The sequence below is a fragment of the Opisthocomus hoazin genome, chromosome 14 (assembly GCF_030867145.1).
Source record: "Opisthocomus hoazin isolate bOpiHoa1 chromosome 14, bOpiHoa1.hap1, whole genome shotgun sequence".
Lineage (NCBI taxonomy): Eukaryota > Metazoa > Chordata > Aves > Opisthocomiformes > Opisthocomidae > Opisthocomus > Opisthocomus hoazin.
In genome coordinates this window covers 12,254,293-12,279,916 of record NC_134427.1, presented here as the reverse complement: position 1 = coordinate 12,279,916, position 25,624 = coordinate 12,254,293, and the positions used below count along the sequence as shown (strand labels likewise).

Here is a 25,624-nt window from a genome sequence, read left to right as displayed (position 1 = left end):
GCTCCTAGCATGCCCCTGAGGCACTATTGTAACAACATCATCATCTGCCACTACCACTAATAGACTCAGGCTGTAATTTCATGGCATTTCAAATATAGTCCTATTTAACAGGTGTGTGGCATGCTATATTGGCAGGTAACTCCATGCCTGATTAAAGTGAAGACAGCAACCAAAATCCAAACCCCTCCAACTTTACAACTGGCAATATCTGAATCATCAAAGGTATTGTCTCCAGATCTTTTTATTGCAGTGTACAGATGGGTTTGCATCATTTCATAGACCACTTGCTTTTCGACTGATATATTCTTCTGCTTACTATTGCACCTACATTAGCTTTGAGAGCCAGCTGAAAACCACGTAAAAATAAGGCAAAGGCTGAGTACCTTCTAAAGAGGTTCCGTTTTGAGCTCAGTTGGTGTTTTGACTAAGAAATGAAAACAACAGTAGCAAAAAAAGATCCCATAAATCTCTGAAGGGAAGCAGCCAAAAAAAAAAAAAAAAAAAAAGAAGCAAACTTGGTGGGCACAGAAGATGCCTGTTTTCCAAAGCAACAAGACCCTAAGCTGAAGCCTAGATCCTAAGTTAGTGCCTCAGCATCTATATCAGAGGAACAACCACAGTGATGTTGATCAGCAGAAAGTTTGCACATTCCATCACATCCATTCAGCAGAGACTCACCGGTGGTGAAGACCACTTCCCTGCTGACTAGCCTCTGCTCGATAATGGTGAACTGGGGCAGTTCTAGGACCTCCATCCCCGTGACAGCAGAATCATTTCCTTGCCAGAAGAAGACAATGTCATCGACTGTGTAACCATCTGCAGAGATGAAGAAGCACAGAGAGAGAACTAAGCTGACAAGCTGGAGCAGATGACACCCCCATTTTCACTAAGGTGATCTGGAAGAGGAGCCAAAGGAAAGCCCATGCCATCAGATAGCAAGCATAGCCCCTCCCTGCTGACGTACTTTTCTTCTGCTGAGCTTCGCAGTACAGTCCCCAGAACAGGAAAAAAAACGGTCAGAACTCCTACTTCTGGCTACAATTCAGAAGAAAAGGTGAGAAGTGGCCTATCAAGCCTTGACTTGCACTACACAATCTCCATGGCTGACATGATGGGGACTTCTGCATCAGAAGCCTCTGACAAATGCACCAAACACGGCATCTTGCTGTTCAAAACCTGCCTCCTTTTACCGGAAGGGGGAGACCACACAACGCGTTCTGGTGGGGACGAGGTAAACAGAGCATCTCCGTATTCAAAATTCGCAGGAAGAAAAATATTTACAAAAGCAGTTGAAAAGAAATTTGAGCATCAGAGCATCTCCCTCTTCTAAGTTTTCTCAGTCAGACTTTGGAGCTGGGAAGTGGACAGCGTCTCTGAGATCAGAGGTGTTTACCAAGTGCTGGCTGAAAAAGGCAGTAATGGGAGAAGAGAGGAGGGGGAGTCAGGCTGGTAAGAAATACCCATCCCCGATGTTTCAGGATAATGGATTTGTTAATTCAGCCAAGGGTACAGCCTCTTACTTGAACTCCAAACTATACATGCCAGACAACGCTGCACGGGCTAGAAGTGCTGAGGAGCCCAAAGCCACAGTCCGGGGAGAAAGACTCCCCATGTGCTCTGGACTCTAGGGAATGAGGCCTAGTGGACAAAATCATGCAGCTCCCCTCCCATCAGTGTGATGTTCACAGCCCTGCCCGTTGCCCTTGTGGGCAAGGCTTCATCTCCACTTGAAAATGAATACCGCTTGTGGGAAGCTGGGTTTTGAAACACCGTGGCTGTTGCTGCGCAAGGGGTAGCCTTTTATTCTAAGCAAGTGCAGAGCTGCATGGGAGCACCTCTGTGTGCAAAGCAGCAGTAAGACATGTGCGGGCTTTGGTACAGCATGGTGCAAGGCTTCTTTTAGAGCATGAGCTTCACCTATGCCCACAGAGAGCTTCTATTCACAACCTGCACTGTAGCATGACAGCCTGCTTTGTTTACAAGTCCCTGCAGCAGAAGCAGTTGGCTAGCAATACCCAGGCTAACAACCACTAGGGAGAGCTGCCACCAGAACCAGCACCGGTGTATCAGTGGGATCAGGGGAATGAAGCTGCTGAACATACCATGGAGGAGAAATTCTTCTACCTAGTCTTAGGGGCCAAGGGTTACCTCAGATCAGAGCTGAACCTTTGAGGATGGTGTCAGCCTGCAGCTCTTGAGTGGACAAAGAGCTGAGCAACCTGGTCTGATCTCACAGCTGACCCTGCTTTGTGCTGGGAGCTGGACTAGAGACACCCTGAAGTCTCTTCCCAAACTGAATTATTTGATGACTGTGTAGTCTCTAAGCCCACATCCTGCACTCCCAGTCATCACTGCGCTTATTCATGGGTGTTAAAAAATAATAACAATCATCCAAATGCCAGATCTGCTTCGGGTGTAAATCACCCAAGCCAGGGCTCCACCTCCTCCCCCATGGCATGCTCCTGCTACCATGGCAGTAAGTGGTAAAGCACTCACACCCACTAGCCCACAGAGATTCAGGACCCTTCGGTTATCTGATGCAGACATCTGCTGCAGACATGGGGGTGTCACAGGGTGCTGCACTGACTCAAGTACCCCAGCTTTGTGCACAGAAACTGGTATCTGCATCTGGCTGCAGTGTCTCTTCCAGAGCACTGAGACCAAGTGCGGAAAGCAGCAAAAAACAGTCAAGTCTCCCACTCCTCCCAGTGGCTGATTCCAGTGGCTCAAACACTCTGACACCTAAAAATTGTGCAATTTTACATTTGAATTCATCTGGCTCAGACTTTCAGACTCTGGTGGTTGTTCTGAATTTTTTGAGGAGGTTATCAAGCCGTTTCCACCCAGTGCTCCCCCACTGCAGAGGTGCACCCAGCCTGTATAAAAGTCACCTCTCCACCTCCTTTGCAGTAAACAAACCAGATTGAGCTATTTAGGTTTCTTACTGCAAAAAATCCGCTTTAGCCCTGAAACCACTTTTTAGCATCTCTTCCCAACCTCTTCTGATTTCTTGACTTCCTTTTGGAAACCAAATATAGACAGACCCCCTCTCCTCATCTCACCAGAGACATATTCAGAGACCAATTGATTCCTTGCTCTGACTCACGGTTCCCCTGGTTTATATAACCAAGGCTCACTCCAGCCCTTTCTGGCAGAGCCCTGCTAAGAAACCTCCAGCAGCGGTGCTTGGGGCTACCATCCCTTCATCACCTCCCTCTGTCGATATACATGCGGGCACGAGTCCCTCAGTCTGGCAGCCTTGCCTGCGCTGCTGCACCCAGGCATAGACCTCCGCATTTAGCTGTATCCAAATGCATTCTGGATGTATTCAAATTGGGAGGTATTCAAATGTGCAGCGAGCAAGCCACACAGACTGCTATCTTCATCATCCACAAATTTAACAGCAGTGACTTCAAATTTACTTCCTGATCAGCAATGAAAATGTCAAATTACAGTAACTAATTTTAGGAGATCTCGAAGTTAACTAGCTCTATTCCATTTATTCTATGACCTGCTGCTATTGGGTACCAATTTTTGTATTTTTATTATGGCATTATGCAATATGAAATCAAATGTGTTTTTTGGGAAGCCATTTCTTACAGTGATTCTAAAGGGAAAGATTGTTCAGTCTAAAAATAAATGCTTCACTTTGATTCCTAGCTTTAAAAAGAAAACCAAATTTCCATTTTACTTTTAAAAAATAAAAGAACTTTCACAATGAGAAGTCATTTCAACCTGAAATGTCATAAAGTATTGATACGATGTCTTAAAACATGAGATTAACAGCCTGTTTGCTGCCTGCCTCATCAGGTCTTTGTTCAATCCTGGTGCACAGCTAGGCAGGGGTCTGCACGGTGAGGGCTATTTTCTGGATAGAGGGATGAGATCAAGAGGCAGCGCTAGCATTGGCGTATCTCCTGCAGGTAAGTGCCCCGAGCTGCTGTGGTGAAGAAGACCCCAGCTGCCCATTTCTTCTTTACAAATCCAGCACCCCTTCATTACGAAAGGGCTATTTTTGTGGTTTGTTTTAGGGTTTTTTTTATATACTTTGTTTTTTAAGCCAGCTGTGAAAGGACTGTTATTCCAGAGTTGTGTGGACTTGGAAGCAAACAAAATGGAGCTCTGTGGATTTCAAATGTGCAAGTGTTTGAAAGACAAAAGCTCTGAGGAAGGAAACGACTGAATCTCTTCATCTCTGCATGGATCTTAGAAATATTGTAAGGAAATGTAGCTTCAACTAACAAATTGGCTTGACATGTCCCATTAAGAACAAAATTGCAACATGGGGAACTGTGGGTAATTCTCTGCCTTCTGTTTTCTTGGTTGCACCGTAAACTATTCTCAAAATGCTAAGGAGTGCCAGAAATGACATGTCATTAGTGCCTCCAGCAGGACCTAATTTATATCCCATTACCCGCCACGCCAAGTGCTGCGATGGCCGCGCATCCCGAGCAGCCCAAGCAGTGAGCAGGAAGGGGGGTCCCAGGCGCAGGCAGGGCTGGTAAGGCAGCACAGCGCCTTCCGACTATGGATGGTGTGGGACCTCTTTTATGAAAAAAGCAATTCTCTGATAATCACCACTGAAGCTGCATCATCATTACTGTGAGATCTGCTGCTCTGGACCGCTCCTGTGGGGATATTGTGGTGCATTTTTATGAGGGAGAGCCAGACCTCCTCTGCCAGTGCGGTCAGGTGAGGTTTTACATAAGACTCAAGGGAAGATCCAGGTGGGGAGGGACTTCGGGAAGGCCCGGGTCCCACCTCCCACACAGAGCAGGGCCAGCCATGGGCGAGTGCAGGCTCTCAGGGCTTTCTTAGGGCTAAGGTAGGCTTCCACCACCCTCCTGGGGGTGAGAGTGATTTTAATGCCCAGCCTGCTGCTAGAGCTCCATTTTCCTGAGCATCTCAACCACAAGGTCTCCTCAGGATGGAGCTTGGATGAGGGAGCCTGGTTCTGCCCCAGGGGACATCCATCAGGAGGGGTGGCCCATAAGACCCCTGGGAGGCGTCCCATGAGCGGGAAGCTGCAGCTGGGGCCGGTGGCATCGGGTGGCACCCTGTGGTGGAGGGCGGGCGCGAGGCACACTCACAGCTCTCGATCTCCAGTGTGCAGTTCTGCTGGTCCAGGGGGTACCTCCGCAGGTCCATCATGCAAGCAGCCGTGGTGGTGATCCTGAAAGGGGAAGAGAGAAAAAAATCAGTTATGTGATTTTTTTTTACAAGAAAAGAAAAAAGGAGAAATGAAAGGCAGACGTGAAAGTCAGGCAGCATTTGGGACCGCTGTTTCCCTGGAAACCAGGGAGATCCGTGGTGGGAGGTGTGTGGGGTGGGGGGCTGGATGCAGCTCACCCTCAACTGCATGGCTTAAACCCTTCGTGACTCACGTCAGCAAGGCAGTATCTCTATTAACGGGGTGGGGAGGGATTTGTGTTCCTTCTCTGTCTCTCCCCGGAGAGAGACAAAGAAACTGGGATTAGGCAGGGGGGGAAGAGGAGAGGCATGTCAGTTTGTAAGAGGGAGACAGCTGACACGTGCCTGTAAAACAGAAGACACAGTGATTAAATTGCCAAGCAATGACCTATGGAGGATAACAGCTGATCACATTATCACCCCCCCTTTCCTCCAGAATTTCCCCAATGACCCTAGCTGCAGCCTCCCACCCACCCATGCCCCCGCCATCACACCCACTTTGGCACTGCCAAATCCAAAATCCCAGAACCCACCGATGGAACCCTTCTGCCGGTTCACTACTCTGGTGACAGAGTCACTCTTGTGCAAGGGATTGCATGACCAAGGTTCATGAAAGGCACATGGGTGTGCGTGTGCATCCCCCCAAAAAATAAATATGGGGACAGAATAGGGTTAGTGTGGCTTTGGGGGTGTCAGAGCACAGGGTGGGGGCAGAGCAGCATGGTGCCCACGGTGGGGTTCACATCACGGTGTGAGGAGGGTTTGTGTGTGTTACATGTGCTACATAATGGAGCTTCGCTCTCTGGGGTGGGGAATTTGAGCGTGGGATAGATGAGGGAAGAGGGCATGAAGCAGGGACAGAGCAAATCAACAGCTAACTCACCAGCCTGGCAACCTGCCCTGGAGTTAACAGGCTGCCCCTATCTCTCAAATATATTGCTCCCCTCACCTTTAATGCAGTTTTTTTCCTGTGCGATGTATTTGTGCAGAGTGCTGAAGAGGGGGGAGAGATTGGTGCATCCCCCCCCTCTTTTTTTCCATTAACCATCTGGAAGGCATTAATCAAGCTACACATTTTTTACTATGTAGGCATAACCAGTGAACTGTTAACGAGAAAGATTTATCTTCTGAGCCCTGTGGCCTGGGAGAGAGACAAGAGAGGAAAAAAAGAAAAACAAGAAAGCAGAGAGGATGAGATGGTGAACCAGCAAAAAGGAAGGAAAAATAAGAAAAAAAATCAGTGATAGAAAAAGAGACCAGAAAGCAGAAGACAATGGGTGAAGCTGGACAGAATACTGGAAAGCGGGGGGAGAAGGTGTGGGGGCAGGCACCCCTAGGAGAGGACTGCCCCTGTGGGTGTATCAGGGCGGGGGGCTGTAGCAGGGCAGGCGAGCAGCCCCGCAGAGCTGCTGGCTCTTTAAGAAATCTCGTGTGCTAAATTTATCTCTCTGCTGTCTGTGAAGACTGTTTGTAGGAGATGAAGCCTTGAGGAGAGCCTTTGCCACTGCCTGCCGTGCTATAAATAGATCCGAAGAGACGGAGGGAATTTATATATATCCTCACTGGGTCTAGATACAACATTGCAACTGCCCTCTCTCTGAGCAGGGGGCCCAAGTGAGCTCTTAACCCTTTTATCTGTAATGCAGTTGGGGTGGAGGAGAAAGCTCGGAGGGGGAAAAGGATAACAGGACAGGAGCTACTTAAAAATTATCACCATGGATTTGGGATTGCGTATATTGCTTTTACAGCCTCCCAGTTTGGCATCTCTAGGAGGGCTGCTGGAAACGCAGTGCCTCTCCCACCCTAATCCTCCTGGAGCAGGGTAGCTGGGCACAGGAGCCTACAGTAGAGGAGCAGATCCGAAGCACACCTGGGGGTAGCTGCACCTTGCCAGGAAGCCCAAAGTGGCAGGTGCAGAGTCCATCCTGGCCAGGCACTGAGACCAAAGAGTCATGAACGGGTATGACTCATCCTCCTATGCTGCGCATGGCATATACTGTATATATTATACTGCACCCATGGGAAATAGCAGTTACAAATGCATTTTCCTGTTTTCCCTAAAGTGTGAGATGCAAAAATGAAAATTTTCTACCCCATTTGTGGGACCCTGTGGGCTAAAACCTTTCCACAGTGTCCACCCCAAAATTGCAGCCTGGCTAACTTGGCCACACAAAGGACATCCAGGGGAATGTTTTTTTGGTCGGAGAGGGACCCTCTTGCCTCTCAACAGGGTTTTCTTATCACCTGCAGTGCTGGTTGGAAATGCAGAGCACGACACAGTGAGCTATGGCTACCACACTCCATGCGCCAAATCCTGCTCACACTAACAGCCAGCATAAATCCAGAGCTACTCCAATGATTTTTGCAAGATCACACCAATTTATATCAGCAGAGGTTTACATCAGGGCAGAATTGAGCCCTGTTGATTCAAAAAGAAAAGAACCTCAGAAAACATAGGGCAGAAAGGAGGAAAAAATATTAAGAAGGTATCAGTCCTCAAAAGCTAGATAATGTCTCTTTCCTTCCAATTAAAGGGCGGGTGTATTCACACCGTATCATTCAGCATCGTCTAGAGATACCCCAGCTGCCTGCAGGTCCCTGACTCCTGATGATCAGCCCATGTAACACTGCTTGGGCAGGTGAGAATCGGGACAGTGTAGTTGAAGGTTTTGTTCTGTTTTCAGAGCAGAGGTAGCACAGCCACACATGGCTGTCCTGAGCTGTAGCCGCCTGCTTGTCTGGAGCATTTCAGCTGTGGTGCCATACCGAGGGTGAGGTGTGCCTGGCAAGCCCAGGGACACCGGCACTACAGGACCACCTGGATGTGGGGCTCCTACAGCATGACAAGATGCGAGGGGCAGCTGGCCTGGGGCACTGGGTTCAGCTGAGGTCCTGCCTCTGGGCTTCCTAAACTCTGATAAACCGCTCTTACTTGGGATAAAGCAAGTGGTGTCCCAGAGAGGAAAGGGTCTTTAATTCTTTAGACTTCAGATCTCAAAGCACCCTGGACACCAACTTCCCTTTGCCATACCCTGCTTAAAGTCCATGGGTGACCCACAGCATCACAACCCAGTCCATTTCTTTACACAGCACCTGCCACTGTTGGTCAAATGTCCACCTATGGCCTCTGTGACTGGCTCAACGTTCACTTGCTCCTAGAGAGGCCAACAAGAGGTTTCTTTAGCTGCTTTGGTGACTATACTATGGGTAGGTGGGACTCACAAAGGGATGAGGGGCTCCCCACTCACCTCTCATAACCAAACTCAGCAAAACTCAGCACCACTGTGACCTTGTGAGGTCACAGCACATGCCATCTCTGGTCCAGAAGGCCACAGGACCAAACTCTGTCTCATGCTTTGATGAGTATAAACTTATTACCTTGATACATTCTGAGCTGTTGTGTGAAGAGATGTGTTTGCTTGGCACATAGAACACAGCATGGGGAGGACTGGATGGAGAGATAGATGGCAGGGAGTGACACTAAGCAGCTCCTGGGTGTCTAAACAGGGTTAACTGGTAATAAAGGTGGAAGGAGAGTAAGAGGTGGAAAAATGAGGAGAGGATCAAAGTGTGATAATGGCATGAGCACTGATGGGGGAGGCAGAAGATGAGACACAGGAGAGCAGATGATAGTGCAGGACAGGAGGCCACAGGGGTAAGGGAAGAGAGGAGACAGCTCAGGGGAAACAGGGGGTAAAGCCGCTTGGAGAAGGAGAGCTGGAGAAGAATTAGAGGTTAGAAGACAGAAAACAGAGGAGGAGTGGATACTCACTCTGTGAGAAAGCAGATGAGAAGACAGAGAGCAAACCATTGCCCTGTAAACAGCTCTAGACACAGCGCTCTGCCTCCAGGAGATGCGACCAAAGTGAAAGGGAGCAGGGAGCGCAGGGGCCGGAGGAAATGCCGAGGAAGGATGGCACCTTCCCCGTGGCGTTAGCAAGAGGCGCTGGCATCCAGCCAGGCTGCGTCTTCTCCCTCCCCCTCCTCCTCTCCCGCTTCTCTACCCACCTCCCTCCCCTTTTAAATTCAAAAATTTGTGTGGTGTGAAATTTCATCTGCTTTGACGGCGATTCACAGAGACACTGCCCATCGGAGGGGAGAGGCTCGCCTGCGCTTTGCACAATGTGCTCAATGAAGCGGTCCCGCTCCCTCCAGCCTCCGAGCCTGGCCACCACCACCACTCTCCTCCGTCTCCACCTCCCCTTTCGTCTCTCAGTCTCTGCCCACCCCGTGGGTATCCAGGTCAGCCGCCTCACATCACAACCTTTATACCCCCTTCCCCCAAAAAAAGACAATCATGTACTTGCCCTAATCTTATCTCCTGAGGTCTGCAGCCAGTCATGCTATCAAGCAGACAAGTCCTCACTACCCTGCTACTCCACTGCACAGCTGGCAGGTGGACGCAGTTCATCTGGGGGGAGACAGGGCTGTGGAGAAACTACTGTACATCTCAAAAAAAAAAAAGAAAAAAGGGACACACGTTCATGTGATGTCGAGCAGCTCTGGCAGGCTGTGGGCTGATGGCGATCCCCCTTCTCTGCTAGCATCCAATGGATTCAATGGATTGGCAGAAGCCAAAGTAGCAGGAATACCTCACACTGGAGAGCATCCTTCAGCCGCAGGAGAGGTAGAGACTGTCTCTAGAAAAGCAGCCACGAAGCTCTAAGTCACACAGGGCAAGTGCTAGGTCTCTATTTGTTACAATGAGGAAAGCTCTGCGCACCTGAAGCTTGTATTGACAAAGCAGATGCTGGCACAGAAACAGTAATGCAACCTCACCCTGCTGTCCCTCTGCCACTGGCTGCTCTGCAGGCTGAACCCAGCAGCAGCAGAGGACCGTCGCCCCACAGCTGCAGCTCAAAAGGGAATGCTCAAGTTTCCACAAACCATCAGTCCTCCACAAATATTTCAGTTCTCTGGCATGAACATCACCAGCCATTTCATTCCCTCTCTGATCCTCCTCATCACTGTTTACTTATTAATGGCTTCTTCTGTCTTATTTAGAAAGTTTACTTATAAGTTCACAGACATAGAGCATCATAGAGCTCAAACCTGCCATTAAAACCTGCCATGGTTGAATGTCTTCTTTCCATCTCCTCCTTCTCCTGTTGCTGGCTGCCTCCAAGGTAGCTGCCCTTTCAGCTCCTGCCCCAGTCAGATCTCCTGCTACCAAACCTCTGCTCTGAAGGCCCTCAGCCACCCATCCATCTTCTAGATCATCTCCAGTGTGTTGGGAGAACCAAATTCAGCAGCTACAAATGTAAGGGGCAAAAAATTACTTCCCCAAAATACCATCTGATTTCAAAAGGAGCAGGTCCAGACGCTCTGAAAAAGACTCGATGGGAGATACGGGAAGACTATTACATTTGAAGGGTTCCTAAAGCAAGTGGGGTCCCTTTCCCCTGAAGCTCATCCTTAGAAAACAAACTACTGCACTGTCTGCATCATAACTGTGTTTATACCAGCAAACTAAACATGCCTGGCACCCATTTCTGGGGCCAGTGTCTGTTGGTACAGAACAGCTCTTGTCTACACTTAAATTCTTACCCTCCAGAGAAAGGGTATGGCTGCATGCAAAATGCCTACTGAGAATGGCCACTAGCCTCTGCTGTGCTCTAACTGGGCAGCGCCCAAGAGACCGTTCGCGGACACAGACCAAACCCAAGAAACATATTGACTATGCTGGCCACCGATGTCCAGTGCCCAGGAACGTTCCCTGATACCTCTGGATTCAAAAGGATGCTGCCTAAAATTCAGCACGGATGAGAATAGGAGGAATATAGCACAAATACCCCCACCATTGCCTACCTAATTCAAGGGGAGACAGATCCTGCAGTTCAGGCACTTACCCTGTTTTGCAGTCATGGACTAAGTGTCATTATGCAGCGACTAACACAAACACCCTCACAGCAAAAGATAAACCTTTTTTTAAGTTGCTGGTTGCAACTTCATGGATTTCAGACTTCTGAGAAGCTGAAGATGCTTCTGTCCCCCCAGGATACCAACTCCCAAAGCTCACAACAGTTTGCAGCAATAAGGAGAACGGATGGAAGCAGCTTGGGTTTCGCAGGAACTGTGCAGGCTCGCCCCATGGGGCAAGTTAGATTCGTAAGGGAATTCTGGTGACTAAGAGTAGAGAGAGAGGCAAAATTGCTGTTTTGCTGAACATGTGAAAAAAACAAAATGGAATTTTTACTGTGTACATTTTCTATGTCAGTCATAAAAACATGCTGGCAAATGTCACCTTCTGCCTGGCAGTAAGCACAAACTTTGAAGGGCCTGGAGGGATTTATAAACCCATGGTGAATTTTGCCATTCTTTTAACACGGTCTGATCTTTGCAAACTCCTGGAGGTCATATTGGAACCAAGAGCAAGGCAAGGATATGGAATATTTTCCCCTTGTGTTTCCCTAAAACTGACTCCATAAGCCTTGGCATAATCCTGCTAAGGTCTCGGTTTCCAAAAGCATCTGTGCTTGCATAGGCATCCTTTGATAAATAACAGTGTGCACTGCACTCAGATGAGGGAGAAAAAAAAAAGCTATTCTAAGCTAGTACTCAGGCTACCAGTCATCTAAATCAACCCCTTTTCTACCCTGGGAGAGTGCAAAGCAGAGTTTTTCTTTTCTGCCTCTTTATTCCAAATGTGCTGTGCATCTGGCAAGTTGTCAGCTAGACTGGGGGACAAGAGAGACGCGAGTTGAACACGTTTAGAAAGAGATTAATTTGTAACAGTTGCTTTTTAGACAACAATGACCTGCACTTAATGGAGCAGGAGGTCTCTTCCTTCAACAGCATCAGACTGGGATGAAGTTGAATTCATAAAATGGTAACCCATTACTGAAACCTGTGGGGATTGGCAAAGAATAGGCAGGGCCCAGGGATGGACTCAGACTGGTGGCTGGGATAGGATAAGCAGGAAGACCAAGAGGTGCAGCCAGGGTGAGCCAAGGTTCAGGCCACGCAAGCTGTTTCAGTGATCCTGTGAGGTGACAGTGGGAATCAGCTGTTTGTGGATATTCCTTGACCTCTATTTTTGCTAATAAACATGTCGGACTTCTAGGAGTTGTAGCACAGGCAGCAATTCCAGCCAGGCCCTGATGAAGTTTGTCTCTGTTCTTGCAACACTGAGGATGGAGAAGCAGCTATGGCTTGCTGCTTTATCCTGTTTTAGTGAGCTCCAATTTCTTCCACAGCTTCGAAGATTATTCTGAAATTCCATATTATTAAACTTCCTTCCATTTTTTTCCAGCTAAACCTTAGCTAAATCAATTTTTTCCATCCTGACCCTAGGAGGCAAAAATGCAGAAGGGTATCTGTCCTTAGCGTCCACTGGGGAGCTGAACTCCTAATCAAATTCTCATTTCCACTCACTCACCTAACAAACTCCTCCGCCCACTCCCACGTCTTTGTGCTAAGGAGCTGGCCCAAAGCAGAGCTCCATGGTGGGAACAGTACAAGGCTGCAGGACTAGCTCCAAGGGATATAGCTCCAGCTGAATGGACATAAGCCCAACTCTTTGCACCCAAGCTGCCAAAGGAGAGATTTCAGCTGCCTTTGCCTAACCTGAAGAGGGAGCAGGCAGAGCTACTACAGACAGGGTAGAGCCTGAATCATCTCTCACATTTCCAGAGATACCTCTCTCAAGGAGGTAAGGTGAAGCAAAAATTGTGGTTTTTTTCCCTTCTGATCTTGGTTCAGAAAAAATTCCTCAGTATTAAACCATCAGGCCATCTTCTCTGCAGAAAATCAAACAATACCCATGGAGAAAACAAGGACATGGCTGCGAACAGCAGGTTTCAAGTGAGACAGGAGCAGGAGAAACCTTTCTACCAGCTGGAGAACCCAATAACCACAGGCTGGGACCTGGGAAACGTAATACAGACAGGGCTGGGTTCTGATCAAGAGGCAGGTTGGAGATGGGAGCTATGAAGAAGTCCCCAAGATGAGCTCCAGCAGAGCCCCAGCTACAGGGAGCGGGCATGACAGCCCTGGAGGCACTACGCACCAGGGTGCCATGGGGGGTCCTGACAGCATACCTAGTGTTGGATGAGCGAGTGGGTGAGATGTCTGACGTGCCTGTTACCCTGTGTTGCTTCTCTGTGTAAGGTGTACTAGAAGTGGTGCTCTAGCTGATGTCTTGCTCAGGAACAAGGTCTGTTCCACAAGCAGGTCAGCAGTAGCTTGCTGCAATGCGAGGGCTGACTTCCCCCAGGAGCCACTACCGTGAAGGGAGCAGCTGACTGATGGGAACTTACCCCATGAAAAGCAGAAATGAAGTGCTGCCAAGCAGATACACCCAGCTTCTCTCTGTTTAAAACTGAAAATTTTGAGTTGTTTGAAGTATGACAATTCTCTCCTCTTTACTTAAAGCACTGGACAGGTATTTACACTGATGAGGACAGCAGGGGTCTGCTTCCCCAGGAGAGCACTCACTGGGCTCAGAGCCCCACTATGCCTTGGCACCTTCGCAGCATCCAAACTGCCTCATCTCTAAAACACACCTCATTGCAGTGACTATCATGGGCAGGAATCAAAAAACCACAACACACATGCACACACTCCCCACCACCACTACCACCTTCGCAGGAGGAGATCCCTCATTCTCTCTGCACAGGATTTAGTCTCCGTCATCAAATTCCTCTGCAGTTTTTCAGTTGCTCAATTTACATTGCCTGGGCTCCTCGCCAGCCAGGCATTGTATCTCACTTGCTGTCCACCCAGGTTCGCGCCTGCTTCCCAGCGTCCCAGTCCACTCGCTCCCCCTCCAAGCTCAGGGTTGCAGCCTGGGCTCCTCAAAGCACCTGGTTTTGTCCCTAATTAGAATGAAATCAAATAGCTTCAAGATTTCCCTGAAGGGTGTTTTAAAGCTGGTTTCAAATACGCTTTCAAATTACCATGTGAGAATTTCAGCATTGTTACTGTTGTTTCTATTTTTAGGTCTCTGAAAACAGATAGCAAAATACTGAAGACATCAGCATTTAACAAGTGTCAACTTGTTTCGCCACCAAAGGGATGCTACATGGTCTACAAAAGGAAATAAAAACCTTAGATCATAATGTGTAGATTGCATGTGTGATAATGTAAAGCATATTGAATATTGTGGGAGAGGTGGACTAGACAGTCTCTGGAGGTCCAGAAAAAGCCTTTGATGATTCCCTGTGTTACTCAGACATCAGTAGTGGTAGCAAAGCAGCTTGAAATAGTGAGTGAAATATTGACATAAGTGAAAAATTCTCTACATAAAATTAAGAGTGAAACACCAACATTCTCTGAAATGCTATTTCTTCAATGAAAAATTTCTCCCAAATTTTTTGTTTAAAATTTGATGAAACCAATGCCATTTCTGACAAAAAGCCATTAGGAGGAAAAATATATTGAATTCAGCCAGTGCTACCCCGCTTTTCCTCACTATTTTATCCGCCTCCCTCCACCACCCAATAGCTGGTTGCTCTGTCGTTGTGGGTAGATCCTTTAAGCCTCCCCTCACATTGCAGACTTTCCACATCATTTTAGCACTTTCCTGCTGCATGCCACAGGTGACCAGCTCCCCTGTGCTTCTGCTGCACAGGCATTTTTAATTCCTGCAAGGCATTTGGGGGCCAGGCGAGTTCAGGCACCATCATGTGGGGTTACACCTCCTGAAAACCCTGTCAGCTCTGTCAGTTTGCAGCCTCCCATCCCACTTCATGCTTGCAGAGAGAAGAGTGCCCTCTGGGCTGTATCTGGGCTCCAAACCCCTATTTGACCTTCTGGGGTTTATGCCATCTGCTTACTCACTGGGGCATGGGGTGGGAAGCACCAGTCCTGACTCCAGCCCCACAGCAGCCCAGCGTCGCTGCCTCAGCACAGCCTGCTGCTGTTTATGCATTCCTTTTATTGGAGACCTGGCAACCAGCTTTTCATCTGAGCCCAGTGGGAATTAATTTTGGAGTAAGCTTTTGTATCGAACACTTTCCTAAGATGCAGCTATATTACATCTGTTGCACTCCCTTCATCCACTAATTTGCTAATTCTACCAAAAACAAGCATATGCTTTTCTACAACTGTCACAATGGCGGAGAGCAGAGGAATAAAGGGCTTCAGGTACTCATGCAAACAAGTTATCTGAAGCCTGATCTTATTCTCAGTGAAGTCAGAAACAAAATACTGATAACCTCCATTTTTAAAAAGGGTAAAAAGGAAGACCTGGGGAACTACAGGCCAGACAGTCTCACCTCTGTGCCCAGCAAGATCATGGAGCAGATCCTCATGGAAACTATGCTAAGGTACATGGAACATAAGGAGGTGACTGGTGACAGCCAACATGGCTTCACTAAGGGCAAATCATGCCTGATAGATTTGGTGGCCTTCTACGACAGGGTAACTGCACTGCTGGATAGGGAAGAGCAACTGATGTCACCTACCTGGACTTGAGCAAAGCATTTGACACTGTCTCACACAACATCCTTGTCTCTAAATTGGAGAGACATGGATTTGATGGATGGACCACTCAGTGGATAAGGAATTGGCTGGATGGTCACACTCAGAGTTGTGGTCAATGGCTCGATGTCCAAGTGGAGACCAGTGAAGAGCGGCATTCCTCGGGGGTCAGTACTGGGACTGGTGCTGTTTAACATCTTTGTCAGCGACATGGACAGTGGAAATGAGTGCACCCTCAGCGAGTTTGCAGATGACACCAAGCTGTGTGGTGCGGTCGACACACTGCAGGGAAGGGATGCCAGCCAGAGGAACCTTGACAGGCTTGAGAAGTGGGCCTGTGTGAACCTCATGAAGTTCAACAACGACAAGTGCAAGGTCCTGCACATGTGTCGGGGCAATCCCAAGCACAAATACAGGCTTGGAGGAGAATGGATTGAGAGCAGCCCTGAGGAGAAGGACTTGGAGGTGCTGGTTGACGAGCAGCTCAACACGACCCGGCAACGGGTGCTCACAGCCTGGAAGGCCAGCTGTATCCTGGGCCACATCAAAAGCAGTGTGGCCAGCAGGTCGAGGGAGGGCATTCTGCCGCTCTGCTCTGCTCTGGTGAGACCCGACCTGGAGTCCTGTGTCCAGCCCTGAAGCCCCCAGCACAGGCAAGACATGGACCTGTTGGAGTGGGTCCAGAGGAGGGCTGCAAAAATAGGAACAACTCTCCTACGAGGAAATGCTGAGAGAGTTGGGGTTGCTCAGCCTGGAGAAGAGAAGGCTCTAGGGAGACCTTATAGCAGCCTTCCAGTACCTGAAGGGGCCTACAAGAAAGCTGGAGAGGGAGTTTTTACAAGGCATGTAGTGACAGGACAAGGGGTAATGGCTTTAAACTGAAAGAGGGTCGATTCAGATTAGACATAAGAAAAATTCTTCAGTATGAGGGTGGGGAGGCACTGGGAGAGGTTGGCCAGCGAAGCTGTGCATGCCCACTCTCTGGATGTGTTCAAGGCCAGCTTGGACGGGGCTTTGAGCAACCTGGTGTAGTGGAAGGTGTCCCTGCCCATGGCAGGGGGGTTGGAACAAGATGATCTTTAAGGGCCCTTCCAACCGAAATCATTCTATGATTCCATGCAAGTTAACTTGGACCTTGTGGTCTGATCCAGAGCTTGAGTCTGATCCTGCTGGTCACTTGAACACCCGCTGAAGGCAGAGGCCTGCCAAGGTGTCATCGCTCCCCAGTCTCTGACATCAGAGACTGCTGGAAAGAAAAATGACTATTGTGCCACAAATAGCATGATTGAGTCACTTTGCTACAGGATCAGCTCAAAGGAGGGTGAAGTGACTGGCAAGAGGGTAGCAGGAGAAGGAGCAGAGCTGTGGTATCTGGCTCAGGGAAAAACAAACAGCTAAACAGAGGAAAAGAAACATAAATTGCCTCCTTTGGCCTTCTTCCATCAGGGCAACTCCATTTCTTGAATCCTTCTGAAAAATGCAGGAATAGACAAGACCAGGCTTCAAAATAGATGGAGGACCTGCACTTCCTGTTTGCAGGACAAGCATGGGTGCATTTTTACAAAGGTAAAGGGAACACAGGTGAATATTCAATGACTATTTCCTTACTTGCTTACACCTGCTGTGCACTGGGCTATGTATTTTTGAATATGATCACAGTTATCTGCACTTGCAGAACTGGACCTAGTACTTCTGCTGTCAGCAAAATTGCAGGTGCAGGAGTCAGTACAGAAAGCAATCCTAAAGAAATCATTGTCCATACCACTATGAATAAAGCTAGAGGGACTTCAAGTATTCAAGGCACCTGGCTTGTCCCCCAAAACCCAAGTGCTTTCAGGACAGTAAAACCAGCCACCCTGACCTGAGGTACAGTTCAGGAACAGTTGCTGAAGTGCTTTGTTTTGGCAATCGCCATTTTATCCAGGGGCAACAACGCAGCTTCCAGGAAAACCAGCCAAAAGTTTAAACAACACAGGCAGCTCTTATGATGGCCCTGGAAATAACAGGGGCAAACAGCTGTCATTTTCTTATTTTTGGCCTGGATGCAATTTTATTCAGCTAGCTCATTTTCATAGGTCATGCGAGGGATCTGAGCTTCCTTCCCTGAACTACTGGGCCCCAGAGGAGGGGAGGGGAAGGGACAGTGCAGGGGGTGCACACACTGTGTCCCAGCCTGAGCCAGCTCGAGTGCAGACCCTCCAAGGACTTTCACTGCCTTTCACCTGTGCTGCAGGGTTCACACTGCTCCTTATAGGAGCTGAGTAAATGGCAGCTGATAAAAATAGACCAGCATTTCTGCTTCTTTTGCTATGCAGGTGTGTGCAAATATTTCCCACCTGCCTGGGGGAGGCAGATCTATGCTCAGGTGGGCTGGCTCAGCAGCAAAAAGCAGCCTGAGCTCAGCATCACTCTTTGCCCACTCCTTCCCAACAGGCTCAATTTATGCTTCCATCTACCCCAAGTCAAAGCATCTCCTTGCCTAACCTTCCCTCTTGTTTTAACACAATTAGGAAATTTGGAGTAGTCAGCTGTGGGAAGGCTGCAGTCTTACTGCTAGGTGGGTAAATCTGGCTCAGGGCTCCCTGACAGTATCAGCCAAACAACATCACTGGCCCAAGGTAGAGATGGATGTACCCATCCCGGAAAAGGAGAGGCAGAACTGGGACAGAGTCACAAAGTTGGGCTTGTTGCACGTTTTTATGTCTCTGGGCCTGGACGAAGAGGCATCCACAAACTGTAAGGAAAAAATAGTATCTATATTGCTCCACATATCACAACCTGTCCCTCAGCATCAGCAGCAACTGCTGCTCTTTTGGCTTCCCAGGGCTCTGCCATAGGGAAACCAGAGGGCAGAGGCACGTTGCTGCTCTGGCAGGATGATGCCCTGGGCAGCCTCCTACTTTGCTCTGCCTACACCTAGCCCGCCCCTCCTCCAAACAGCCCTGGTACTTAAAAAGGAGGAAAAAAATCATAACAAGTCAGGCTTTGCCACAAAACACGAAGCAGCACAGGAGCTGATACTGTAAATGGGAAGGGTGGGTGTACCCTCTTTGAAGGAGAAAGGTCTTTCCTCCCCCTTTGCTGCACTGGGACGTAAGCCCAGAGTTGCTATCGCAATCATTTGTGAGTGTGGAGGCAGGTCTAAAAAGCCAGCTGTGAATTTTGGGAGTCGAAAAGGAAAAAAACCCCAAAACCTAGGAGAAAAGCTCAAAGCAGACAAATACAGAGTTGGGAAAATCTTTGCCTAGATTTCAGTTATGGCATCCAAAACCTGCATTCTTACCTATAGCTGCAAACTCCTCTTTTAGCCCACTGCTCCCTCCATTTAACTTTCTTACCTACCCTGGCATCTCCACATATCCGGATGATACAGTGAGGCCAACCTTTGCCACCTCCACCGCACACAAGCACAGCACGTTCAAAGGCTGTGGAATTGTCTGTGTTAATTTATTCCAGATATCACAAAAAAGCCTCCTCACTGAGGACCATTTCCCTAGTAGATATCAGCTTTCAAGCCTCAATCTCCAGAATTGCTTTGGTAAACAGACAATATTTAACTGTACAAAAACATGTCTCCTATCTCATATTCAGAAATGACTGAGGTCATTTGACTCAAATGTTACAGAAATTCAGCCTTAGATACCAGAGTAACAAAGTCTCATCTCCATAGGCCAAACTTGCAGAAAATTATAAGCAACTGAAAACGAGTGTTTCAAATGGAAGCATTATGCAACTTGAATGACAGTGACCTGAAACTCTCAGAGCAGACTATTCCCATTTCCAACTTTTGTGTATAGCAGCACATGAAACTTTGGAGGCCTGGAACTGGAGGTTCAGTTTCCAAACTGAAACAACTGTTCCCAGTTTGGAGAAAGAACAGATACTTAAAACTGTGCAACATCTTTTGGGCTTTTGGGTCCTTGCCTTACCAGTGTATCTTTGGAAATGGGGGAATCTTGGATGAGATGCCATTCTCGACCGCAATCAACAAAGATTCCCCTTAGACTTACCTCAGGCCATACAGGACAGTTCCGTCAGGATGGAGCCGAATCATGCGATTCTTCACCGTTACCCCATGCAGAAAGGACTTCTTGTCATTCAGGAAATAGGTGTCAGGCAGCCACAACTGGTCAGCTACTCGGTTGTCCAGGGTCAGGTTGAGAGGAAGGTCGTTATATGCCAGGCGTTTGTCCCGCCAGCTCTGCTGGAAGTACATGGTGATGGTGTAGTCCTGGGAGAGAAACATGCAAATGTCAGCCTGGCTCCAGGGTGGGGATGTAACTCAGTCCCTTCACTGCTGCCACTGCAAAGACCTTTGGTAGGTCTCCAAACTCCTTGGTACCCAAATGTTTGTGTCCATACCTCCACCAGCCGGGGGGACTGTGCTTTGTTCTGGGAAAATGGAAACAAGCCTGAGCTTTCTAGGGGACAAAATAACATTACGTGACTCCAATCAAACAAAACTGCTTCCCAGTCATGTTGCCCCAGCCTACTTAGAGTTTGGCTGTAAAAGTAGTAGTAGTTAGGACTACAATAGCATTAAAGTATATGAACCAACAGTGGGCTACAACATGCCAAACACTTCAAGGATTGATCTCCCAATTAAGTCACATAAAAGTGTCTGGACATAATGCAGCCACACTCAGCCACGCAGTTGGTAAAAGCCAATTTTATCTTGAGCAGAAACTCAGGAGATTCCCAAGGGCACACAGACAATCTCACCTCGAGGCCAAGGTCTCAAAGTCAACCCAGGCCAGCCATGACAAGCTATTAGCACTTGTCTTGTTATATGAGCTAAGTTGGGAGTTCATTGCAATTCCTAGGAAGGGACATATGTGGAGGAAATCTGTTACCAGTAGAGCATGATAAAGGGGCATGGTAAAGGAGCAGTTTCCCAAGCATTCCCACCTAGCACAATTCCATACGTGTCTTCTGCTCCTCTTCTGTTCAACAGTAAAAACTTGTCACTTGAAGCTGTTGCTAAGATAGGAATCTTATAGAGGGCAGGGAGAGCTGTTTGGTGGCTTAGCTCTTCAGAAACCATATTAGTTGCTGGACAGTAACAGCATATCCAGGGGAGATCCAGAGGCCCCAGATCAGCTTGTTCAGAGACAGAATATTGTGGTACCATGCTAAAGAACAATTATTTTTTCTCAGGTAAACGAGTAGTACAAGAAGGGGTCTTGTACACACCAATGACAGAAAGCATTTTCACAACAGGTCTTAAATAGGCTAAGAGCCAAGATTAAACAAAAAGTAAAACAAAGATGTTCTTTACTATGAGTGTAGTGAGGCACTGGAACAGGTTGCCCAGAGAAGCTGTGGATACCCCTTCCCTGGAAGTGTTCAAGGCCAGGTTGGATGGAGCTCTAAGCAACCTGGTCTAGTGAAAGGTGCCACTACCCATGGCAGGGGCTTGGAACGAGATGATCTATAAGGTCCCTTCCAATCCAAACCATTCTATGATTTTTGAGGGTAGACCAGCTAGCAGTAAAATAACAGGATGTTGGTTACGAAGTAGGCCCAAGTATTGCTGAAAGTGGCCTTACAGAAGTCAGTGATTTTTCACAAGTCTTAAATACAAAGAATTTTTGCAAATGCATGCAAATTATCTAGAACAGGTGGGGCCAGAGATACATTGTCTCTTCCCAAGCAGATACCTACAGTGCTACAGGAATCCTCCTGACCACACAGATTTGCATGAGAGGCATTTCTGCTCTGCAAATTCCAGCTCTGTGCAAAGGGGCTGGTGAGGGCCTTGTTCATACATGAAGATCTGGGCTGAGCACAGAGGCATCCTGCCTGCCTGTCTTCTCCCACTGACTTCACTCGGAGCCAGGTTTGATTAGCACCTCTGAAAACAAGCTCAAATAATCCCACATTATGGGTATGCTAGCTTTCGGGTATCTAACTATGATTCAGAAACCTAGACCCACATGCATATCCGAAAGGTCACAAAGTAAATCTGTGATGTAGACTGGATACAAAAGCTATATCTGTCACTTTCTATGTTATATTGAAAAGAACAAAAACACAGTGACAGCTTTCTGGCCAAGAAACTGTTTTGCTTTGCTTTTAAAGGACTGCTAAACTCCTGCCTCAGAAGCCTTACAGTCCACCTCTCAGAGGCACAAACATTTTCATTTTGGTCAAGACCTTGCAGAGGAAAATATTCTTTTCGGTACCCCTGCCCAGGGTGTTTGGACCTGCATTGCAGTGAGAGCACAGCAGAGCAGAGTGCCTGAGTTCTGGAGCACTCTTACCCTCCTTGGTAACAGACTCTTCCCCTGCCTGCCAGAAACTCAGCTACAGAGGCATCATTTCCATTCTCCCCCTTTGAGCACTCCACCCGCACATCTTCGCAAGCTGCTTCGCCGACCTGCATTTTCCTAATCCTTGACAGAGCCCTGCAACACCTCATCCCTAACCAGGCCACCCTGCTGTCATTGCAGGCTCCTGCCAGCCTTCAAGCAGCAGCAGACACGAGGTGGCACTGATCTCCAGAAGTCAAAAAGGGCAAGCTGCTTACAAAGTGAACAGTCGTTAGCACCTAAGAGACACACCTTCTGAACACATCTTCTGTATTTCCAGGATTGACGGGAACAAACTCAGAAGGGTATAGAAATGAAAGCCTACACCCTAACCATCAGGCTGATGATGTTCTTCAGGTGCAGAGACCTTTCTCGGGAAGAACAGCCAGCCCAACCCTGGGCTGAGCTCTGTTCTCCAGTCTTCCTGGGCTGCTTGGCACAATAGATGTCTTTGGGCAGCCTCATGAAAGTCTGGAGCACTTGAAATCATGGTTCTTCTAGTGCCTGATGTTTCCCTCAGCCCCTCTCTCTGCTGATTCCTGTGCTCCATTTCTTGTTCTCCTGCTCTCCCTACCCCATCACATTGTTGAACAGTGGGCAGGATTTTTGGGCAGAGGCAAAAGAGCAGGACAAGTGTTCACTCCACAGAGTTCGGTCCTCCCTGGGAGGACAGGTACCACTGACATACTGATGGGCACAGCACCGAGCTATGGGGAAGAAGGATGCTCTGTCTCCAGGCCCCCGGGAGAGGGCAGGGCATAGACCAAGGGGTTGGAGGAAGTACGGATATGACCCACTACAGCAAGCTAGAGGGACCAGTACTCAGGAGAGAAAGCAGCGAGCTTGCCTTCCTCTTTATACCCCATAGCCTGGTCAGGCAGTTATGAAGTACCCACATGACACCCTAGCATCACCAACAGGCCAGGTTCCAGAGCAGACGAGATCTTAATTACAGCTTTCCTTTCAGAAGCATATAAAATAATGACCAAGTGTGGCATCATTCTGCAGAAGTAGAATGGCCAGATCAAGTCAATGCATGCAACGGTTCATAAGTTCAGGAATCAGAAGTAATGAGACTGATTTTCCTCCAACTCTTGAATGACAGTCCCTTTGTTGTGGGGTTTTATCTGTCACTGGGCTATTACGAGGCTTTCCCAAGCCTCCCAGTAACCAGTGACATTCACAAGCCTACTGATGCCACAGACACACTAGAAGCTGAGTTTCCCAGCACCACTAGCAGATAGAAAGTTGGCCCATTTAACAGACTCAATGAAGAGCTTCAAAACCAAACACACCTGGAGCCCACATACCCTTCCATCTCTTGCTTCCAGCTCACCACTGAAGCAGTATAGTGGGACAGCACAGCTAAACTTCACTGCTGCCTGTGCTAGCGATAAGCAAGGGGGCTTCCTCTGTCCATGCATAACCAGTAAGCAGCTTTCTCCACTGCTGCTGCTGGAGGAGCAAGTGGGCAGCGCAGGCAAATACGACTTTCCACTTGCCTCTAAACTAGCAGCCTAGACCCTCTTCACACTGCACCAGTGCAGCTTCAACAGCAACAAAATGCTTCCAAATTTCCTGTTGTGGATTTCACTGTGTCTTTCTGGAGGAACATAAATGTTCAGGCAGGGCCAGAGTCTGGCCAAGGCCAGTCACTGCTGTAGCGAGGATGGGAGAGCTTTGCAGGGAGCGCCCAGCTCACCTTGCCGGGTGTATCTTCTGCACTGGGGAGAAAAGGCAGGACCCATGCTGGAGGGAGCACATATGTGCCAGGCCACCCTGTGCAATCTCCTGCTTCGTCTGTGGTGGTGATGAGGGGAGGAGATGTAACCGTGGAGGAAGGGAGATATCACTCCTCATCAGAAGCTCTGTGCAGGCTGGAAATTGTTCAGTGTGAATTTAGATTTCAGTTTTTAAAAAACAAAGGCTGGGGCAAGGGTAAGGGGGCTACTGAAGAGTGGACATGACCAGAAGTTGCATGCTTCCACCCGGTCCTCTGTTTTCCAACCCCAGGAAAAGCAAGCTTACCAAAGAATGCCTGCAAACTATCTCTAGCTAGGCTTTGCTACTGTAACTTAGTTGGACATGTCAGCCTGTGCCTGCCCTGACCAGCATCCCACTAGTGGAAGCTGAAATGCTGCAGTCAACAGCTCTGGCAAGGGGAAAGCCTGCTTCAGACCCAGATGAGCCCTGCCAAGCCTCACTGACCTACAGATCACATACCCCTTATGCCAAAAGGCCGTGTGTATTTCAAAACAAGCTGCTCCCCTCTCCTCTATATCTGCTAACCCCACGGTGGCCAGATCCCTTGGTTTGTCCCACAAGTCCAGTACCCAGTATCTCACAAGCTGTACAGCTCCAATGTGGTTTCCAGCGCTTTTATTTACTGCAGTACTCCTGCGCTGCCCTCCCTGCCCTGCAAGGCAGACCTCGTGGCCCGCTCTAGCACCTGAGCCTGCTGGAAAGCTGCTCAGCATGACCGTCCCCATGGGACCACCCCTCCACATGCCTCCATTCGGTGTGCTCTGCCGAGCAGCTCCTTGAGAGCTGTCAGTCCTGGCCCCCTTGCCTCCCCCACTCCCAGGTTTTGCAAAGGCTTTGCCCTCTTTCTTTCTCCTCCTTCTTGCTGTGTGTGACGCACACAAAACAGAGGTGAGAGCAATACATGGAATCAGCAGACACTCATGTTGCAGCGGTGCCTGCCTGTAAGGAGGGAGGACAGCTCACTCAGAGGCCCACAAAAGCCCCAGAGAAGGAAGAGGAGCTTACTTGGGGGCCTCACATGCTGAAACAATGGTGCATCCTACCAGCTACTGAGGACAGGGCTGCTCGCATCCGTCTCCAGACCAGAGGAGACTGATAATTATATCCTTTTCTGAGACTCAGTAGAGACCCCAAACCAAAGATGATGTAAGAAGACTGAACAGTGAAAGACCGAAATGTTGACACAAGAGGGGCATGGATGGAGGAAGGTATTTCCTGCAGAACCCCAGAGGCAACAAAATCAGTCAAGCATGCACGGGGATTCCCCAGTTTCTCAGAGGACAGGGTAGATAAGTCTAAGGCAACAGCAGCTGAGGCAAAGCAAGAAAGGAAATAAGCTGGCACTATCAGCATGAATTCAAGAATGAATTTCCACTGGCTCATATTCCAAACACTTGTATTAGCATCTACCATGTAAGCCCCTCCACCTCCATCTCACAGAGCCCCTTTGGGAATGCAATGCTCATCTGTCCTTAGAAAGCAAACCTGGACTCAGCCTGGACCCTTCCCTACTTGTGCTGGCTCTGTGCAGTCTGGCAGCAGAAGTGAGCCCACAGTCACAGGAGACCAAAGCCACCTCTTGGAGCGGGAGTGTCCCAGGAGGAGGATGCCAGATCTGAGCCGAAGGGGAACAAACCCACTTGTGCAGAGGAAGGCAAAGTTTAAGGAGGCCAAGTCAGTGAGAGGACATGTGGGTCCAGGAAAGGGGACTAATACAGGAGAGTAGGTCACTGCTGGAGCTGTGAACACAGGTTGGTTGCCACTGAAGCACTGACAAACTGGAGGGCAGAAGGAAGCTGGAGCTCTTAGAGGTAGCAGATACAAGCTGCAGCCACCACAACGCAGGTGAGGACATGAGGATTTGGCCAGTTGTTTGTGGGCCAGCCACACACGTTGAGCAATGTGCAGGGATACGCCCAAGGGACACAACACTTCCG

At 48.6% G+C, this 25,624-nt stretch overlaps 1 protein-coding gene across 2 annotated transcripts in view; it reads right to left on the bottom strand.

Moving 5' to 3' along the window:
• Positions 1-25,624, bottom strand: part of LOC104329533 (gamma-aminobutyric acid type A receptor subunit theta) — a 77,453-nt gene that overhangs the window by 5,779 nt on the left and 46,050 nt on the right. For both annotated transcript variants that reach the window (XM_009934660.2, XM_009934659.2), the window contains exons 4-6: positions 19,623-19,843; positions 5,091-5,173; positions 679-816 (exon numbers count right to left, since the gene is read on the bottom strand). In XM_009934660.2, the coding sequence (XP_009932962.1) occupies positions 679-816; positions 5,091-5,173; positions 19,623-19,843 (442 nt within the window). The remainder of the gene's footprint in view (positions 1-678; positions 817-5,090; positions 5,174-19,622; positions 19,844-25,624) is intronic.